The 21,550-nt window shown below is 43.2% G+C and overlaps 1 protein-coding gene across 2 annotated transcripts in view; it reads right to left on the bottom strand.

Moving 5' to 3' along the window:
• VWF (von Willebrand factor) overlaps positions 1–21,550 on the bottom strand; it is a 247,614-nt gene that overhangs the window by 199,419 nt on the left and 26,645 nt on the right. For both annotated transcript variants that reach the window (XM_008165463.4, XM_065570815.1), the window contains exons 6-8: positions 20,272–20,396; positions 7,229–7,445; positions 4,291–4,413 (exon numbers count right to left, since the gene is read on the bottom strand). In XM_008165463.4, coding sequence (XP_008163685.2) covers positions 4,291–4,413; positions 7,229–7,445; positions 20,272–20,396 — 465 coding nt within the window. The remainder of the gene's footprint in view (positions 1–4,290; positions 4,414–7,228; positions 7,446–20,271; positions 20,397–21,550) is intronic.

The raw sequence follows: 21,550 nt of genomic DNA, 5'->3' as shown, positions 1-21,550 counted from the left end.
TCTTGACAAGATTTCATTTGCATTCTTATCCCGGGTTACTCACAGAGCTAATTGAAAAGGGCTGGGACTGTCCAAAGACCCTCATGCGAACTGAGGCGTTTCATTCAGATGCCACATCTGCCTGTGAACGTGCTGAATTGTGCATTTCTGGAAGCCCCGTAGACATCCCATTTAAGCCACTCTGCACAATCACTGGAGGTGGGCTCAAACCAGAACCTTACATCCAGCCATCTCTAAGGTTAGAGTGTGAGAGATGTGGAAGAGGACTGAAATCCAGGCCCAAACCTGGACCTGAATGTTCATGATCAGGGCTAGTCTGGAATTGTAATCAAAATGTAACAGGCCATGGGCCCGTATGTATGGTCACCAGTGGGGGATAGATCCCAGGACCAGTGTCACAAGTCCTTACCAGAAGTACATGTATCAAAAGGTTTCAGTGTGTGTGTGGGCGGGGGGAGGAGTCAATAGATGGGTAAGAGCATGTAGTGACAGCTGAGGAGAGATGAGTGGGATAGGAGCTGGAGGAGCAAACAACAAACCATCAGGAAAACAGACAGCCTGCATGGTGGCTGTCCAGCCAGCACGCTTTGAGCAGCTGCAGCTTTACTGGCTGGCCAAGATGGAAGCTGCAGCTGTCTCGGCCAGCAAGCAGTAGAAAGAAGCTGCGTGCCACAAACAAGCCTGTGAGAGGAACAGAAGTCAAGCTGCTGAGTCAAATCATTCCCCCTTCACTCGTGCAGAAAATCAGGAATGAGCGGGTTATGTCTCCAGTAACTCCTTTAAGGACTATCATTCCCATATTACAGATGGATAAACTGAAGCACAGACAGGTTAAATGATTTGTCCCAGGTCACACCATGAGCCAATGGAATAGCCAGGAATTGAGCAAAGGGTTCCTGGCTTTCAGAGACCCATGCTCACAACTAGAAGACACCCCTTCCCTATATTTACTTCCGAGAAGTCCATCCCAGTGAGAAATTAAACTGGGATCTATGTATTTAAAAGCAGCAGGGCTCTCCAAGGAGAAAATGGAAAGTCTGTATTTTCCTGGCAAAAACAACTAAACATTAAACATTAAAACTACTATGTGGTGCCCAAGTTGAACTGGCTCCTTTTTCTCTTGGAGCAGAGGCTGGACTGGAGCAGGGAGGAAAAACGCTGGTAAAATCTCCTCAAGTTTCATCGTAAGCAGATTCCCCGCTCACTTGGTCAGATCCTTCTTGGATGTGGCATGTTATGAAACTCAGGTAAAATTCTCCATCACTAAAATTGCACTGAAACAATAGAACACATATTTTCAAGTATTTCTTCCTTTTCTCTCCCTGACACTCATGTAGTTACCTCCTTGCTTCCTTTGCCATTCCCTCCCTCCACAGCATCCTCTACAGTGCCCTTCCCATCCTCCTCTTACAGCTCCATTCCTCTGCTGTCTCCCCTCACACTTCTCCTGACCTGAGGTGACCAGAGCAGCTACAGTAGAACCTCAGAGTTACGAACACCAGAGTTACAATCCGAGCAGTTAACCACACACTTCATTTGGAATCGGACGTGCACAATCAGGCAGCAGAGACTTAAAAAAAATACCGTACGGTACAGTACTGTGTTAAACATAAACTACTAAAAAATAAGGGGAAAGTTTTTTTAAAAATTGACGAGTTAAGGAAACGGTTTCTATGCTTGTTTCATTTAATTAAGATGATTAAAAGCAGAATTTTTCTTCTGCATAGTAAAGTTTCAAAGCTGTATTCAGTCAATGTTCAGTTGTAAACATTTGAAAGAACAACCAGAACGTTTTATTCAGAGTTACAAACAACCTCCATTCCCGAGGCGTTCGTAACTCTGAGGTTCTACTGTAATTGAAACAACCAGCTGTGAAGCAGGGGAGCACCAGTACTTCCCAGCTAATTAATTCCACTCTCTTGGCTATTCCATACCCTGTCCAGATTGTGAGGGGATGGGAATGAGGTGAAATCAGTCAGCTCCGAAGCAGTTTGGCTACAGTGTTCCAGTTTCAGTTAGCTGTCTTGTTAACCCCACTGTGCAGGTATAGGCTATTTTGTGATGCAGAGCAGGGCAGGGGATAGAGTCCCCAGTGCCTGTTGTTCTACAGGAATAGCCTAAGCCCAACTCTGCTTTGGAGGAACCCATCCAAGCATTATCCAGGGCGTCCTGCTTAGTGTTTATAACCAGATGTGATCAAGCATATTCAGTGCCTTGTTCTTTCAATCATCCAACTCCTGTTTCTCTACTCGCAGCCTGAACATCTCTCATCCAAACCCGTGTCTACACTACAGAATTATGTCAACCTACGTTACATTGACAGAGCCACTGCAGTAATTAAATCGCTTTTGCATGTCCACACTGTGCTCCTTGTGTCGGCAGCGCGTGGCCTCACCAGGAGCGCTTGCACCGATTTAACTGTCAGTGTGGGGCTTTGTGGGAAGGCTTCTGAAAGCCAGCAACAGTGGACATAGGCAACACAGTGTCTACACTGACACTGCATCGACCTAACTATGTCAACCTAAGTTCTATGCCTCTCGCAAAGGCGGAGTTAAGTCAGCATAACGGGTGAGTTACATCGGTGGGAACAACATTTTAGTGTAGCCGCTGGCAGAGTTAGGTCGATGTAACCCACCTGGAGTCAATCTAACGCTGTAGTATAGACCAGGCCCCAGAATGCTTTGATAACCTGCTGCAGCACATCATCATTTGAGTTTCTTACACAGTTGTCTTTAGAATAGTACAAGCCACTTTGCAGACAAGATGAAAAGTTCAGGAGCATTGCTGCTGCAGGCAAAGGGTGCTGAGCAGTGTTCACCCTGAGTACCAGCAAAAGGCATATGCACTTGCTATTGGTCACCAAGGAAGATGTGCAGATCTGAAAGGCTAAATCCTTACAAAATGAACTACACTGGGGCTCCACAGGCTTGTCCAAGGGGAGGAAGGAAAGGGATGAGGTTGAGCAGCAGGACTTCATAGATTCATAAATTCTAAAACCAGAAGGGCCACTGTGATCATCTAGTCTGACCTCCTGTATAACATGGGCCATAATGGGACTTTGCCTGTTAATTAACTGGCCCATAGAGACATTCAAGTTCCCCCACTCTGCCACCTCCCATTGGTACCTTCCCTGGGCATGCCCTACACTGACAGAATATAAAAGAAACTGCAATATAATAGGAACAATAGTGAGGTATAAATGGTCATAAAGACCAATTTAGAATGGAATGTTGATGGCGCACACACACACACACACCCCCAATTCTAGCACTGTTGCCACTCCCCTGCTGTGAAACACGCTTTCCGCATGTTAAGCTCACTCAGTTACATGAGGTATCTGGTAAATTACTAGAGAGAGTTAAGTATCAATGGGGTAGCCGTGTTAGTCTGGATCTGTAAAAGCAGCAAAGAGTTCTGTGGCACCTTATAGACTAACAGACGTATTGGAGCATGAGCTTTCGTGGGTGAATACCCACTTCTTCATGCATCCGAAGAAGTGGGTATTCACCCACGAAAGCTCATGCTCCTATACATCTGTTAGTCTATAAGGTGCCACAGGACTCTGCTGCTTTTAGAGAGAGTTAAACATACATCTTTGTACACATCAGTGAAGTCAACACTATAAACATGAACTACAAGGCTATTCCCACTTAGAGAAGCAAGAGGAGGGAGAACACGGTTTTTGCAGCCAAAGATCAAGCTTTCTTCATATGTCAGTGATGGACATATTAGAGGAAGCGAGAAAAAACACATAGACCAAACTCTGCTCAGCTTAGCCATGCAAGTAGCCCCATTGAATTCAATGAGATCATTTGTATGAAGAAGGCAGTACGAAAAATTTGCCCCATAGATTTAACCCACTAAGGATCCTCCTGAACGAAATGTAAAATATTTCCCCTTTTTGCTTTAATAATCCCCCTCAACAGAATCTTCTCATCTTCTTCTTCTTCTGAGAGTTGGATCCTCTAACCTGAAGTAATTCAGAAGAAATTTGTAGATTTGTAGGTATCACATGGTGCAACTCCTGGCCTGGAAGGAATTCCTGCTGCACTAACTGGTGCTGATGTTCACAAAGACCTTTATTTTTTTAATTGAACTTAAATAGAAGTCCTTTCATAGAGCAAGCATACAGGCAGTATAGAAACTGACCTATTCTAGGGCACACACAAACAAAGAGAAGCGCTGATTTCAGGAACATTTGAAGACAGACACTGGTTTTCTTCTTCTCATAAAATAGGTAACATCATTGCCAAATGTTTCTCTGTGTAAATAAATCAGTAAATAAATTACCAGGGCAGCTGCAGCCATCAGCACATTGTCCTTGACAAACTTCATTGATATTCAGACTCTGGCAGGTTTTGACACAAGGAGATACACACTCCTTATACTCCATGCCAACTGGACATCTTGGCCCTGAAACAATTAAACAAAATTAGAAATACATATCCCTTAATAACTGTTAATCTCTTTAATTATCATAGAACAAATGACCAGGGTCAGACATGAGGTCAGATCCTCTCTGATTAATGATTTCATTTTCGGGAACAAAATATTTAATAGATGTTAATTTTGTTGCTTAATTTGACAGTTGCATCTGCCACTCTGTTCTATACAAGAACAAGACCTCTGTGAAAGCTTGAAAGCTTATATATTTCATCAACAGACGTTTGTCCAGTAAAGATATTACCTCACCCGCCTTGTCACTTTGTTCTATAGACATGTTTAAGGTTAAAAAAAATTGTTTTTTCACACATCACGTATCATCCACGTAAAGAAAGCAAATTACGTGACAATAATTCTGAGTGGAATCTGTGTGATCCATTACTGAGAAAAGCCCTCCAAGGATATCTAGCTGCTTCCGATACAGAAATAGATTATTTACCTCCTAAAGACCCTCACATTTGTACAGCACATTCACTGTGTCACACTGATGTCTTGTATTGCCAGGGAGAAGTGAATCAGGTGTGGGACCTGGAAATCCCAAAATATATCCTGGAGCTGGCCCAGCCTTAACATGCATGGGTTCATCTACCACATATCTCCTCAGCTTCTTTTTATGAACTATCATCAAATGTCCAGTTAATTCTACTTCCCAATGACATTACTCATGGGACACACATAGCATGGCAGAGACAAATTTACCCAGAATGCTTGTATCAAAGGGCCCTCTGGTGACAACCACATGGACTGATTTGCACTGACAACACTACACCACGCAAGCAGAGTTTCTTTGCTGGGCAAGATGCTTCAGTAAAAGCTAACACAAAAGAAAGCAATGTCCTCACATTAGGATTAGGGCACAGAGTACTCTTTCCCAGGGGACCATACGCCACACAGGCCTCAAGTCTCTAGGAAGCAGTATAAGGTCCTCATCAGCAGAAGAAAAATATATCTAAGCTTGTCGTGACAGATATCCTTCAATATCCTGGACATTGTGGAATTAAGATAAAATTTACTGAGGTTATGTTTACACTGTGCACCTTATAGCAGCACAGCTGTGCCGCTACAGCCATGCCGCCATGTAAGGAGAGAGTTCTTCCGCCAACAAAATAAATCCGCCCCCAATAAGAGGCGGTAGCTTTGTGGTCAGGAGAGCATCTCCCACCGACAAAGCACTGTCCACACCAGTGCAGTGTAGACAAAGCCTGGGTTAAGTTTAATGCCCTCGGGGTCCGTTGTATTAAAAATGCAATTGTGTATTTGTTATTGGGAATTGTTTGTAATTTCTCTACGAGACTGACTAATGCAATTTCTGGGAAGGATTAGAAACTTCAAAGGACTTTTAGGACAATACATGCGAAGTGGATTTCCTTGGAAATACTGGGTGTGAATAGACTGCAAATGACTCATGGGGCGGGGGTGTTCATCCTTTTGAAGCTGTGCCTTGTGAACAACCCATTGCCCACTAATTACCTGCTCCTGGAAACTCCATATCAAAGACCCCTAAAGGGTTGGCTAAAACTTTTCATGAGTGTGCTAGTTCTGAGCTGAGGCTGTTTTGAACTTGTGATCAAGAAGAGACTCCTTGGTGGGCTTTGAAGGACTCATCACCTGCCTCAGCCCTTGTTCGAGTTGAGGTGATCTGTGGTAAGCTTATTAGCATATGTGTAATTCTTGTATTGGTTTTCATGTTTTCACAGCAGTGCTTTTACCGTAAGAATAAAATGTGCTTGCATAGAAAGAACTGCTTGGTAAATCATAACTGTGGTCAGCTACACTGTTATTAGTCTCTGAAGAGCAAGCACGCAGGCCTGCTTAGGCAGACTGACTGCTGGTGAATTCATAGTATAATCAGGGAGCTGTTCAGTCTGGGTCAGAACGGAGAGAGATGGAGGTCTCCACCCAACAGACGTGATGCTGGGGAGCAGGAAACTTGCTGGGTCAGAGATGGGGAGTACAGCTGCAGTAGCCTAAACTCTGACACTTATCTCCTCCCCCAAAGAGTAAACAAGGAAAAACAAATGCTGTTGATCTGTGGGTTTGACTAAAACCACAAATGAAAATAAACCTCCCGTCCCAACAGGATGGAGAATGGTTCTGGCCCTCCCCACTGGCAAACCAGGGCTTGATTTTCCATGCCCCACACCTTGTGTAGTTATTTCTGTCAGTGCACGGAGAGTGTAATGTGGATGTAACACACTACCAGAACAGAATGGCAGCATCTTACACACACTTTGTACTAGTGTTAAAAACTAAACAAAGTGCAGAGCAACAGGGAGACTCATACCCCAAGGAAGTAAGACTGCCTCATTTGTTAGCCCATCTCTCCTGACTGGCAGCTCATACAGATGTTCTGGAAGAGGGCAGGTTCTCATCTCTTCCCTCACAGACTTTTAGCCCTTTCTTTGACCTGCTGGGTATTGGGTATGAACACCCTGTCACCTGACCCTAATGAATGTGTACTTCCCTGGTCAAAATAGGGTGATCATGTCTTGAGTCGCATCTTATTCTGGAAGCTTACTGGCAGAGTTAGAAATCAAGCCACCTCATCCCAAAGCTCATGGCTGGCAGCACTCTACTGATAATGGAGCCGCATCATGGATAGACACTCCCATAGAGAAGATTCAAACTAGTAAAGAACGAGCCAACAAAATAATCTTGCTGGATAAACCAGGACAGGAGTAAAAGCTTTTTCTGACAGACCCTCTGAACTGCAATGTATAGATCTGTGGGTTAAGCAATAATAGCCTCACGGGGAAGCTTTGGAATCGTAATGATATAGACTTACTACACGAGCTGTCGTTGGGCCAGCCATCCACAATCACTCCTTGCTGAGCGCAGCTCCTGGCATACTCAAGGAAAGTTGGACAGTGACAGTGCATGTCCCGAGCACAGGTGCACATATCTTCTTCACAGAGACCAATGTATAGCTCTGGATCAACTCGATGGTGGCATTTGGAGAATACTGAAGATGTCCTTAGCAGCTGGCACCTTTCCATGATGTTCTGCATAATTAGAACAAGCGAGGGGGGAAAAAATCAAAATATTGTTACAAACTGTTTAGATCAGTGTTCCTCAACCAGTGGGTCATGATCTGTGGGGGGAAGGTATGGAAGACAATCTGGGGGATTGTGGGGCTTCGAAAATTTTAATATAATCTAAAGCAAAATAAATGTTACTCCTCCACCCCCCACACACTGTTACCCTTCAAGGTCAATTATTAGAGTTTTAGTGTCATAAATTGTAGGGCCAGACAGGACCACCAGATCATCTAGTCTCACCTGCTGTAGATCACAGGCCAATAAGCACCACCCAGGCACCTCCACACTAAGCCCAACAACCACAATTATACCAAATTATTACATCCCTCAGGAGACTAAACTATTATGTGGCACAGGCAGAGAACAGAAAGGACCGATGTGCATCAATGTACCTTGACACACACATACACACACAAATAAATTATATCAATGACAACAATAAGTCTAATATTGTATTGCCCAATTCTAATATTTTTATCTAGACCCTGTTTTTTCCACTGCAGGATTAGAAGATGAGTAAGTGTCACAGAAGTCATGGGAGTTACTCTGACCCTTGAATTTCCATACCAATGTTTGACATAATGGGTGTGAGCTAACTGATTTTATATAGAAGTAAAATATATATATATGCAGGAAGCAATAAATAAATAGTTAATCTTAGTCTGACCTAGTTAAATGTTTAGCTGCTGGTGGTAGGAGAGAGATTAATTTAAACTGTCCAAGATGTTCCAAGGACTTTGACAACTTATAGCTGATTTTTCCTTCTTTTAATGAATCTTGTCAATGTATCAATATAGTTGATTATTGATATTTCAATTTGAAAATATAAACAATTATAAACTGGTTAAAAGATAGGAAACAAAGGGTAGGAATAAATGGTCAGTTTTCAGAATGGAGAGAGGTAAATAGTGGTGTCCTCAGGGGTCTGTACTGGGATCAGTCCTATTCAACATATTCATAAATGATCTGGAAAAAGGGGTAAACAGTGAAGTGCAAAATTTGCAGATGATACAAAACTACTCAAGATAGTTAAGTCCCAGGCAGACTGCGAAGAGCTACAAAAGGATCTCTCAAAACTGGGTGACTGGGCAACAAAATGGCAGATGAAATTCAATGTTGATAAATGCAAAGTAATGCACACTGGAAAACATAATCCCAACTATACATACAAAATGATGGGGTCTAAATTAGCTGTGACAACTCAAGAAAGATCTTGGAGTCATTGTGGATAGTTCTCTGAAAACATCCACTTAATGTGCAGCAGCAGTCAAAAAGCGAACAGAATGTTGGGAATTATTAAGAAAGGGATAGATAAGAAGACAGAAAATATCATATTGCCTCTATATAAACCCATGATACACCCAAATCTTGAACATTGCGTTCAGATGTGGTCGCCCCATCTCAAAAAAGATATACTGGAATTGGAAAAGGTTCAGAAAAGGGCAACAAAAATTATTAGGAGTATGGAACGGCTGCCATATGAGGGGAGATTAATAAAATTGGGACGTTTCAGCTTGGAAAAGAGACAACTAAGGGGGGATATGATAGAGTGTTATTTACTCCTTCTCAAAACACAAGAACTAGGGGATCGCCAAATGAAATTAATAGGCAGCAGGTTTTAAACAAACAAAAGGAAGCATTTTTTCATACAACGCACAGTCAGCCAGTGGAATTCATTGCCAGAGGATGTTGTGAAGGCCAAGACTATAAAAGAACTAGATAAATTCATGGAGGATAGGTCCATGAAGGACTATTAGCCAGGATTGGCAGGGATGGTGTCCCTAGTCCCTGTTTGCCAGAAGCTGGGAATGGGCAACAGGGGATGGATCACTTGATGATTGCCTGTTCTGTTCATTCCCTCTGGGGCACCTGGCATTGGCCATTGTCAGAAGACAGGATACTGGGCTAGATGGACCTTTGGTCTGACCCAGTATAGCTGTTCTTATGTTCTTATTATTAATAAGCATAGAATTTGCAGCATCCAGCAGAAAAGTAATACAGATGTGGGAGCAAATTATTCCCAAAAGCCCCATTTTCTGAATCACTGTGAGTCTGTAACTAATCTTTGGCCACTTCAGAACACTCACTTGTATCTATGCTGCACACCATTATCCCTCAGATATCCAGAATGATAACAGGATAAGAAAATAATTCCTCTCGCTCCAAAGGCCTTTCCCACTACTATTGGAGCTCAAGAAGAATATCAGTTAGGTGTTGCACCAGAGTGTCTGTTTTACACAGGCACAAGCTGCTCTTTGTGAGTGGAGACATGTGCTTGCATGGACACACTTGCAGGACTGAGGTGGTTACACTGTGCTGCGCAAGTTGCAAACACCAGGGATTGACAATGTCTGTGTCCTGCCTTATAAACAAAGCATTCCTTTTTCTGCTAACTAGACCCATGTATTTGCTTTTCTCTATCGGGAGGGACATTATTCAGCCTAATATTCATGCTGAAGCTGTTCTGATTCCATTCAGTAAAGGGCAGTAATTAGAACTGACAGTGTAGTGGCCAGATCCCAAGTGTCAGAGCTGGAGTCAGGAACCAGGAGCAGGGAAGGAGCAAGAATGATCGATCAACAGCTGCTAGGCTGAAGCACTGAGCAACCAGTAACTGCTGCTGCTGAGTTTAAAAGCAGGCCGCCTGGCTCCCTTCAGCCAATCTGGCAGTTCTACACAATGCAGCTGAGCTCAGTAATCTGCCTGGAGGTTGGGCTTGACTAATCCTCAAACTCAGCTGAAGGCGCTCAATCCTGGCAGACAGACACCAACAATTTCCAATGGCGGTAACTTGCCAGATTTCAGAATTTGTTTTCATGCCAGGCTGGAACAAAAATAAAACCTTTCAGAGGTTTTTACAAAAACCTGTGTGTCCAAGACCCAGGTACCAGTCTCTCCTCAGCCTGATTCAGAGTAGAGTTTTTCCTCCCAAATCGTTCTGAATCAGGCAGAGTAGGGACTTAAATCTGTCCTCTCACAATAGTGCCGTAGTCACCCAGCCATAGAGAATCTCTTCACTCTCTTTTCAACCTTCCTGACAAAAGTTTAATGGAAACTGATATGTCCCCACAAAACATTTCAGCTTCCCAAATCAGCATATTTTGCCAAAATGAAATTTCAGAACATTTTCACTGACCATCTCCAGCAGTTGGACACACTGGTCAGTTCACTATTATTTAATCACTATCCTAACCTCAGTTTAATATAATATAAATTCTTTTCTTTTTGAATGTAGATCAGTGTAAAGATGTAAGGAGTTGATAGTATTGTTCCATGAGAAATTTAAAAGGCCACTGATTTAATGTGTGGTAAATTACTCATGATTGGAGATGGGATCAAGCCATAACATTTTGACCTGGATTTTGAATCCCCTCCTCCAGTTTCAGAAACATTCAGTTGCCGGGGTATAGTTCAGCTAGCTGCAAAATTTAGGTCTGGACCCCAGTTTGGATTCTAAACAACCCTCGAGACTGGAAAAGTTTGGATCCCAGAATTTTAACCAAATTACATTTCTATGATCTGTTGCTACAGGGTATTTCTGTAGACTTGTGGAGTTTAAGCATTAATGGAAAAGAATCTCTGCAAATGTTTAACAGGACATTGCCAATTTGCAAAAAGATCAGTTTGTTTATTTTGTACATTTGACTGCACACCATGTATAGTCAGTTTCACTGTTTTCCACTCTATCGTTAATTAGTTTCAGACATATTTTGAAAGGTGGCCACTGATTCTGGGTGATTAGTGTGAGATGCCACAGACCTGATTTTCAGAAATGCTGAGCCACAAAACTTCACCTGGAGTTTTGGGTGCTCAGCACCTCTGAAAAATCAGGTCCAAGGCATCCCACTTTGGAGACCCAAATCAATGCCACTTGAAAATTCTGGTGTTAATCAGTTCCCCCTGATGTTTTTATGGCTCTTTCACATAGCAACAAGGGAGAAAATAAAAATATAGGAAACTCTGATTGTAAAACCACAAAAAAATTACAGGGATATTTAGGAACAAATGTAGGACCTGACGCTACTTTGTTTATTTTTAGGTTTTTGTAATTCATCTGATTACAAGTTGGCGGTGTCATTTTAAATGTGATTGGTGGCATCATGGCATGGATGATTCTTTGTGATCACAACTTGCTGACTTCTCTTCTCCCCTAATCCCACCGCACAAAATTGTCAGTGGAATTTTATACATTCTTCTGATTTCTTTTGCACTGCATTTCTGTTGCTCTCTGAACTGCATAACAAAGACAAATGCCATTAAATAAATATCACTAAAAAATAATCTTTAAGGCTGAGTAAAGCATTTTAACATGAAAACAATGAACTCTATTTCCTTTATGTTTGAAATCTATTGTGCATAGATAAAGACAATATGTTCTATAGATCATCTGGAAGGGATATGCTTTGGTGTGGGCCTAATGTTTCTGGACTTTCATTTTATTTGGTTTTCTCATGGCTCCCTTATCAAATAAAGAATTTTAAAGAGGCCTGGCTGATTATAAGCTCTCTGAAGCAGAAACCTAGCTTTCTGTGTTATGTTAGGTGCCTTCTACACCTTTGGGTGTGGTATAAATAATACACAACTTGCCACACTGACTCAGCCAAGCTTTCTCCCACACGCTGTAGGAGCTTGTATGAGACACCAGGGTAAGAGAGATACGGGGTCACTGTAACTCCATGACTTCACTGGAGTTAGTCTTGATTTATACCATTGTAAATTAGAGGAAAATCAGGCCCACAAGCTATGCACATCTCCATTTACCTTCCAAGGTCTTGAGATAAACAAGATTCACTCAGCACTGGTTCTCGTTGTATACAGAGAATACTCATTCTTATGCATCTTATCTTGTTCCCATTGAAGTCAATGGCAAAATTATCTGGTTACTGGGACTTTATTTATAGCTATAATACTCGAAGAATAGACAAGGACACCATGAAAGATAGACTCCGAGTACTATTTCTAAGGGAAGGTAAAATCTTGAAAGTGAGGATCACATTTAAGAATGTACATAAACCTTTTACCACTCTAAAAAAGCAGAGATCTCTTCCTGCAAGAGTTTTGCTGCAAAGACTGTTCTTTGGTCCATCTGTATTACAAATACAGCTGTGTCGGGGCACTCCATTATAAAACAGTTTGGTTTTGTCTGTGAACATAGAACTAAACAGTTATAACTATGTTAAGGGAACTGACACACAACTCTTAAGATAAAGGACCCAAACTGAGCACTGGTGTAAAAGCGGATATAACTTCTTACTGGCTTACATTAAGGCTGAATTTCATGCTAGAGTTACAGCTCCTTTAAAAAAAAAAAAAAAAAAAAAAAAAAGGTCTATGATCTAGCTGAGGCATAACCTTGTTCTAACTGTGTACCTCCTGGTTGTGTAACTACAGCAGGACCTTCATGAACCAGGCATAAGACAACTATTATGATGATGATGTTTAGTACAGAAGTGCCTAAAGAACAAATAAGAATGGGGCCCCATCGTGCTAGGCACCGCACAAACACAGAGTAGTAGTGTCAAAATCTAGTCCCTTGTACAACTTCCCAACCTCACGTCCAAGGATCAGTCTTTCCCATATCTTGTCTCCTACAACGTTCCACCCACTCCACTCTTCCAGCAATGCCATCCTTAATGCCCCATTAAGTTCCTTCTCCCAATAACCCCTCCTTCACATTCCATCCATGGGATGACCCCCTTACCCAGGTTACCAACCCATCATTCCCTCTTCATTTAATCCTTCCTAAAGTCCCACTCTTTCCTCAATGCCCACAAGCAGTGAGCTCTTAACCACAAATAAAATATTCACCTTTGTTAACTCCCTCTCTGGATTTCCCAGCATGTCCTGTCTTCCACATGTCTGTTTTTTTTTTTTAAACAGTGAGCTCTAAGAAGCAGGAACTATCTGTGATCCATATAGTACAGTGTGGAGCTTATTGTTTATACTATGAACAATAATAATTACAATTTTCTCCTGTGATGGTCTATCTATCAGGGCTGGTTCGGAATTTTCTCTCTAAATGAATTTTTGACAGAAAATTTCCACAAAATTAAATTTTCGGCGGGACAGAAATACTGCTGATTCCTGTAACCAGGCTAAAACCCGATCTGTATGAACCAAGTCATTAACATGGTTACAAATCATAGTTAAATACAATTAGCCAAACGTACGCATACTGCAAACTGCAAGCAGTACGGGGCAAGCTATGTCCCTTGCATCTATTGTAGTGGTAGCATAGCTTCGATCTGGGAGTCTTGCTTCATACAAGTAACAAAGAGTCCTGTGGCACCTTATAGACTAACCAGGGCCGGCTCCAGCATTTCTGCTGCCCCAAGGAAAAAAAAAGCCACGATCGCGATCGGTGGTGGCAATTGGAAAAAAATAAAAGAAAAAAAGCCGCAATCGGCGGCGGCAGTTCAGCGGCAGGTCCTTCGCTCCTAGAGGGAGTGAGGGACCTGCCGGCCCCGAATTGCCGCAGATGCCGCCCCTCTCCCTTGGCCGCCCCAAGCACCTGCTTGTTAAGCTGGTGCCTGGAGCCGGCCCTGAGACTAACCGAAGTATTGGAGCATAAGCTTTCATGGGTGAATACCCACTTTGTCATGCGTCTGATGCTTTGTCGCTTTTTACAGATCCAGACTAACACGGCTACCCCTCTGATACTTTGCTTTATACAGGCATTTGTTATGCAGCTATTGCATGACTGAGCACAATTACTTACATGACAAACTTTTTTGGACACTAAAAACTATCATAGGGGAGACCATATGTTTTCCTCTACCTTAACAATTGTTAGGAAATGGATTAAATCATAAGAAAGTGTATGAATTAACCTCAGCCCATGATCTCATTTACTTATCCATCCCTAGAGTCAGCTGATAGGTTGTCACCACATGATGATACTTCATTTTCTTGGTGACTGAGATCATCACCCCAACACAGTGGTTAAAGTAGATGAGAGACTGGGGAGATAACCAGGTTTAGAAGCCATCATCAGCGGTCTGGGTTTTATGAGATGATGCAGTGTTGCATCCTCTTGTGCTGCAGCAAGGGGAAGAGAATGGGGACCAGGGAATACATGTATCTGAAGGGAGTTCAAGTCTCCAGGCAGGGCCATAGCCATCCAAGCAAAAGCGTGTGCGTGGGTAGAGCCAGCATATTGCTGGTGCTTCCCATCCCCATTTTCTAGCAGGATGGAGAATGTGGCCAGGGTGGAGAATCTGTACAGATGCACAAAACAGGTAAAGATGGGGGCTCAGGGGGATCCTTCCATGGAATGCTGTCAAATGCAGGGAACTGCACAATTTAAAGACATGTCAAGACAGAGATTTTATGCAAAAATAGACAGAGCTGGTGTGTGCACTGAGGTGGGGTGGGGAGGGGGCTGTCTCCCTGAAGCGGAAAGGGAGGCAGCAGGAATTCTTTCTGTTCCCTTCTCCAGTGAAAGAGAAAGGCAGAGAGCAGGCAGGACTGACCTTCCTTCGGAGAAGAGGGGGTGTATAGGGGTGTCACAGGCAGGATACCTCTTCTTCCCCCATCAGTTGCTGTTTCACACACTGGCAGGAAAGGTTAGGAGCCCCAGAAATAATGCAACTTCAGCTTCTCCTGCCTGGGAAGTGCTCACCTCACTAGCCACAGCAGAAGAGGAAATCTGGGAAAGCAGCAGGAGCTGTCCTCCCCCAACTCCTCTTACTATTACCCCTGCACCCAGACAGTTTCCCTGTCAGAGTTTTCATCTTGTCATGAGTAATCTGTATCCAGGCAATTCCATTTTTTCAAACCAATTTACAGGGCTCCACTGTTTGTCATACTTAATGCCAGGCTTTTTATTGAAGTCAATGCAAGAGCTCTAGTTTTGCCTTTGGATCAGGCCCATAGAGCTGTTCATCTTCCAAAGCATTTGTTAAACAAATCAAATTGTGAGGCATCTCTACAGAGACATGGTTTGAAACAGCAATTTGTGGGGGAAGAAAAGACAAGAACTCCAGATCTAGATGGGGGAGAGAAATGACATGAACCAAAGCTATTGTTTTCTTCCCCTACCAGCTGACTGCCTCAGATCCAAAAGGGCTGAGAGATGGGGGAGATTTGCATTCCTGAAGCTGAAGCTAGCAAACAAAGGAATCTGTTTCTTGATTGAAAAGATCGGAATTCTTCAGCAAGCTCTCACTTTTGCTGGACTTCTATTAATAGTACAACGTTTATTCATGGCAGTGAATAAATTGAGTCAATGTTTGTCAAATGCTGTGGGCTCAGGAATTCACAGAATAGAGAAGCTCATTTCATTGGCCTGCGGAGCAAATGTCGTCTTGCAAAGCAGCAATATTTAACGTGGTTTATATAGAAGCAACTGTAAATTCTAATCCACTCTGTAAACTGTGCTCATTCTGCTTTAAAATCAAGGCCAGGGCTGGGGGATTGCTGTGGCCTTGTCTACAATGGCAGAATTTTCCAACAAATTCAAACTGATTTTGATAGACAAAGCTCCAGTGGCCCCAATCAGTTATAAGAACTGTTCCAGGCACCAAAGCCTCATCCACACTGCAGTTCCAACCAGTTTTAGAATGGGTTTGTATTTTGGTGCAGTCAAGCAAACCAAACCCAGCAGGTCTCACAGAGCCTTAGCACCATAAATAAGGCAGATTTCTATCAACTCAGAAACCAAGGTAAACTCTCCATAGTCCTAAACTCAGGCTTAGGAAAAAGATGTTCACTGTCATTATCCATTACTATGAACTACCACTATGAATGACAATGAACAGTTATTGGACCAGAGAAAGAGTGAGGATTATTCTGGAGTTTAGTGGTCAGGGCACTCACCTAGGATGTGGAAGACCCGAGCGTTAAGTCCCTGCTCCAAGGTCTAATTATTTATAAAGAGTGGAACAGCTTCAGCAGGAGAGAGGAGAGACAACCCAGAATATCTCATAGTTCAGTGATTAGGGCACTCTTCAGGGAAGTTGGGGGACCCCTGTTCAAATCCCCTCTCCACATCAGGCAGAGGGGGGAATTGAATCCAGGTCTACTACATCCCAGGTGAGTTCTCTAAAAGCTAGGCTAACAGTTGTAAGGCCTCCTTCCCAGTCCCCCAAAAAATATTTTAACCAAAACTATTGTATTTTTGGCAAATTTCTGTCAAATTTGTGACTTGTTCCAGGTCAATCAAAACTGCATTTTTTGGTAAATAAATAATTAATCTGAAAAATGTCACCCAGCTCTAGCTGAAAGTTAGCTCAGGTATGTCTCCATGTACCACAATGACACCTCTGATTGCAGTGAAGACATACCAGATGGGGTAGGCAGGGTTCCACTTGCATCCATAGTTAACACATTTCCACAGCCAATTCTCTAGATTCTAGGGGCCTGGGGCTACAAGTTTGGGGTTGCAAGTACATTCCGATGAATTTTAGAATGCTTAATAGGAATATCGTTATTCAGAGGCTCAAAAGGTTTAGGGGTCTGTGTAAATAGCCAGAAGCTCCTCTGAACATAAGTAAGCTCCTCCGCTGTGTGGCTGAGTAATGAACAATCAAATATCCCCAGAGCAGGAACTTTCTACATCGTATTTCCTCTATCATCTTAGGCCCAACTTAAAAAGCATTGATCTAGATTAGCCCCGAGTTTCCAACTACTCAGCCAAATTCTGATCACAGTTCTATCACTGTCAATCTAGAGCTATGCCAAAGTCAGCCGACTTACTCCAAATTCAAACCAGCGTACACAAGATTAGCACTAAATGGGTTAAAAATTGATTTCACCATAACCACCACACTCTGTAATACTGAATGCACAGTACGTGAACTCTTAAATAACTGCTTTGTTCCTAAAGCAGTGAGGATTTGTACGTGTTTACTGCATGCCTAATGGAAACAGAGGGCATATTTATACCTGCAAAGCAGAGGCAAAAAAGGGATGGAGCCCAAGGGAAAGACCCTTGGCTGAGTCACAGCATCTTTGCATCACTCCAGAAAAACAACGCTACCCCCATGATGACTAATTTGAGGATCCCCTGCCTCGGGGAATCCTTGGGGAACATGGAGTCACCAGAGCAGCTACTAAGGCAGCACCTGTTGCAGCAGCTGTGGAAAAAAAGAGGCATGACTGAGGCCTCCTTACACACTGGTGATCTCCTGGTGCCAGAATATCCCCCAAGTGCTCTTGGCACCTGATGCAGTTTAGAGCAGCCTTCAGGCAAGCTCTGTTCAGCATTGGGCAACCAAGGACACACATTGCTGGCTCAGGATATAGGCAGGATATAAGTGGCACCTTTGCACACAGCCCTCCTGAGCCTTGCCCAGTGCTTCTTTGGCCACAGCCCAGGATTATTTTTATGCAGCCTTCAGAGGAAACTGCTAGGGTGGGTAATGGCAAGAGAAAAAGAGGATGTTCACTAACTAGGCATAAGCTGTATTACTGAGGGGATTTTTCCACCCTCGGTGTCCAGATGTTGGTCAGAACAGTATTGTGATAATATGAAAATCTGGGGGTACCACGAGGCCAGTCTCCATTTGCATCTGGCACTGCAATCAGCAGAATGGCCCTAAAAGTATTCTCCAGCAAATGTCACTACTAAACCAGTTAGCAGGGTGATCGTGGCATGCCCAAGCAGCACATGTATTGTACTAAGGACAATTCTCTGATGACCGATTAGACTGACTTGCATTGCACCTGTAACAGATTCCCAAGTGCAACTAAGAGCCATAAAATGCAGCCCCTGGCTGCCCTCATCCCCTAACTATTCAGTGGGGACAGAATTGATCAGCTGCAGATTTTTAGTGGTAGGAAGCTCAAACAATAAAGCATTTCTGTTCCTCTTTCAAAGAAGATCTGAGCAGAAGTAAATTTTGTGGGACTGTGCATTTGCTGTCAATCAAATGCACACCCGTTGAGATGGAAATTATGTAGAGACTTGTCGCCCCTGAAAAGCTGCCAAATCACACTGTCACAAAGGTTTGGTGCCCCTGGGTATTAGTTAAACCAGTGAACAGGAGTTGCTGGATCAAAGGGACACATCATATTAAAAATACATTTTTTTCAGTATCAGGGCCCGACCCTGTAATGAGATCCATGCAGGAACATCACTGGTTCCACACAGACCTGCCTGTATGCATCTCATCACAAGATCAGGACCAAACCTCTTTGCCTGCATTACAAATTACACTTCAGATCAGGCCTTCTGAAATATTTTCATAGTGCAGACCACATGGTACTACACAGATTGTCTCATGGACACTTCCCCTCATGGTCATGAGCATACAGCCAACCTTCCCTCCTATTGATAACGATATAACATCCCTGTGACCCTTGCCAATGTAGAACAGTAATATCCAAAAAAGTGCATTGTCGTGTAGTTTTAGCTTCTTTTAATGAAGTCTAGCAGCTGGGGAAGAGAGGAGAGACAGCACCAGTTGACCAGCCGACTTTCCATACACCACCCACAGCTGCTCTGCAGGCCATTAGAGGCTCTTGAACTGCAGTTCATTGAAAACATTTCCTTCATGGGTCAGAGTTCATGCTGTTTACTTTTTGCATCTCCCACTGCTTTAAAAAAAACCCAGGTAGGCTAGGAATGTGCATGTTTCTTTGTAATTAGTTTTAGCCTATTTCACCTTCAGGGCACTAGCACAGGGCTGCTGCAATGACTGAGCTGCTAGCAGTTCAGGGGGATGTTTCTTAAAAAGAAACTGCTCCCATTGGTATTTAAAAAGCCACAGAAATATTTCTACTGGTTTTGTAAAAGCTTATTCTTACTAATGTTAAGTTGATACAAATATGGTCCCCCATCAGCACCACAGTATCTGAGCGCTTCATTATCTTTAATGGACTTATCCTCATGACACCCCTGTGAAGTAGGAAAGTGCTATTATCCCCATTTTACAATGGGGAACTAAGCCACAGACAGTATGTCTACTCAGCAACTAAGCACCCGCGGCTGCCCCGTGCCACCCAACTCGGGCTCGCAGGGCTGGATCTGTGGGGCTGTTTCACCGCAGTGTAGACTTCTGGGCTTGGGCTGAAGCCCCAGCTCTGGGACTCTCCCACCTCACAGGGTCCTAGAGCCAGGGCTTCAGCCTGAGCCTGGAAGGCTACACAGCCATGAGACAGCCCTGCAGCCCGAGCCCTGCAAGCCTCAGCTGGTTGGCACGGGGCAGCCATGGGTGTCTAGTTGCTGTGTAGACATATCCAGAGACATTAAGTAACTTGCCCAAGATCACATAGGAAAAATTTGTGGGAGAGTAGGGAATTGAACCTAGCTGTCACAAATCCCAGGATAAGCCCTTAACCACTGAACTATTCTTCTTCTTCTTAGGCCAGGTCTACACTACACACATACTTCAGTATAACTATGTCGCTCGGGGTATGAAAAATCCACACCCCTAAGTGACATAGTTTAACTGACCTTAACCCCTCTCCCCCCGTATAAGACAGCACTATGTCAGCAGGAGAGCTTCTCCCGCCAACAGAGCTACCACCTCGTGGGGAGGTGGAGTAACTAAGCATTTGTAGTATAGCCCTGCCCTCAGACAAAGGCCTGAGTGAGTGTGAAGCTCCACCTACATAAAGACTGGTGCTGTAGTACTGGGCATATGCGACTTCTGAAGCTTGATTCAGACTATTAGGGCCAATCATGTGTGGAGCTAAGCACCTGAAATCACCCTGGAAGTTAATGGGAGATGAAGACACTCCAGACTTTGCAGGATCATGCTCTAACAAGTAGGTTCCCAGGAATAAAACTATTACTGGCTTCAATAGGAGCAGGACTGGGCTCACAGTCTATTGGTATGGCACCAACCTTATCTGCAAATTCGGATGAAATATTGCAGGTGTTGCTTGGAGCAGGCACTCTTTTGCATCGCTTATCTTCACTGTGCAATGCCCAGGAATTAGCAAAATCATAGCTGCTTTCGACCAGGGTCCCTGTGAATCATGAAAAAGGGAAGGAGACAGGTGTTTAGGGGCTTGAGTAACTAAGGACCTGCACTGACTTTGTGAATTTGAGACGCTCATGAATTGTGTTTTAATCAATCTACAACGTTAAAGTATTCCCCTTCCAAGTAACAGATTGTTTATGGAAAACTACCCAGAGCAATCAGGACTGAATCCAGCATGGAGTTCTTCTACAATCACCTCCCCACACAACGAACAGACAAGGCAGATTAGTGCTAATGGCTGTGGGAGGCAGTTCCCATCATTGCTCAACTCTACAGGAAGAGATTAATTATTTAACTACATTCTAGATGTTATTTGCTGGTCAGATAAATTCTGCTTGGAGCCTAAGTGCATTGAGGTGTTTTTTCTGTGTTTTTTTTTTAATACAAATAATAGAAATTAGAGATTGAAACAAAATAATTAAGTCACCTTCCACCTCCCAACTAAGATAGAAGCGTTCCTGACAGCAGCTCAATTTCCCCCTCTTTCTGCAACCATTTTTTTAACCTTTCACATCTCGTAATTCTTTGGGTCATTGCCCTTTGAAGGATTAGTGCATTTATTGGACCTCACTGCTGTGTTGTATCATGTGGAGTCAATTCCACCTATGTAAAACCATTGTTTAATTCGGTAGAATTTGACACCCACTTTGTATTGGCATGGTTGTGCTAGGCTGTGGGGATTTAGGCCCTGTGGCTGCTAGCTACTGGGAAGAGGAAGCTACAACCCCTCTCCTTCCACTCCCTCTTGTTGACGCGGGGGCTTATTTCATGCCTTCACCATTCCTTCCTTCTCCATCTTCCAGCCACTTACAAGGGGAACACCTCTTTCTCTCCATCTATTGCTGCTGTAAAGTGCTTAATTTCACATAGCTTGACTTGCCAACTCTTGAATATTGTTGTGACGCTTGTGATTTTTGATGTTTTCTTAAAGGTCCAGCTCCTGGAGTCATGTGAAGAGAGACTCTGCTTTTTCTCTTTTTTTTTTTCCTTTCTTTTCTTTAAGTCAGTTTCTAGCCCTCATGGGTGCAGAAAAAAGCTTGAAAATGTTCCCCAAGCATATCCAATGTGATCCCAACAGTTGTTATTTTAATAGTCTCATGATTTTTAATGCAATGATGTTTGAGGTCTGATTCAGGCATT

Source organism: Chrysemys picta, chromosome 1 (assembly GCF_011386835.1).
Source record: "Chrysemys picta bellii isolate R12L10 chromosome 1, ASM1138683v2, whole genome shotgun sequence".
In the NCBI taxonomy this organism is placed as follows: Eukaryota; Metazoa; Chordata; order Testudines; family Emydidae; genus Chrysemys; species Chrysemys picta.
Note: the sequence above shows the minus strand (reverse complement) of the source record. Positions and strands in the feature narration are given on the sequence as shown.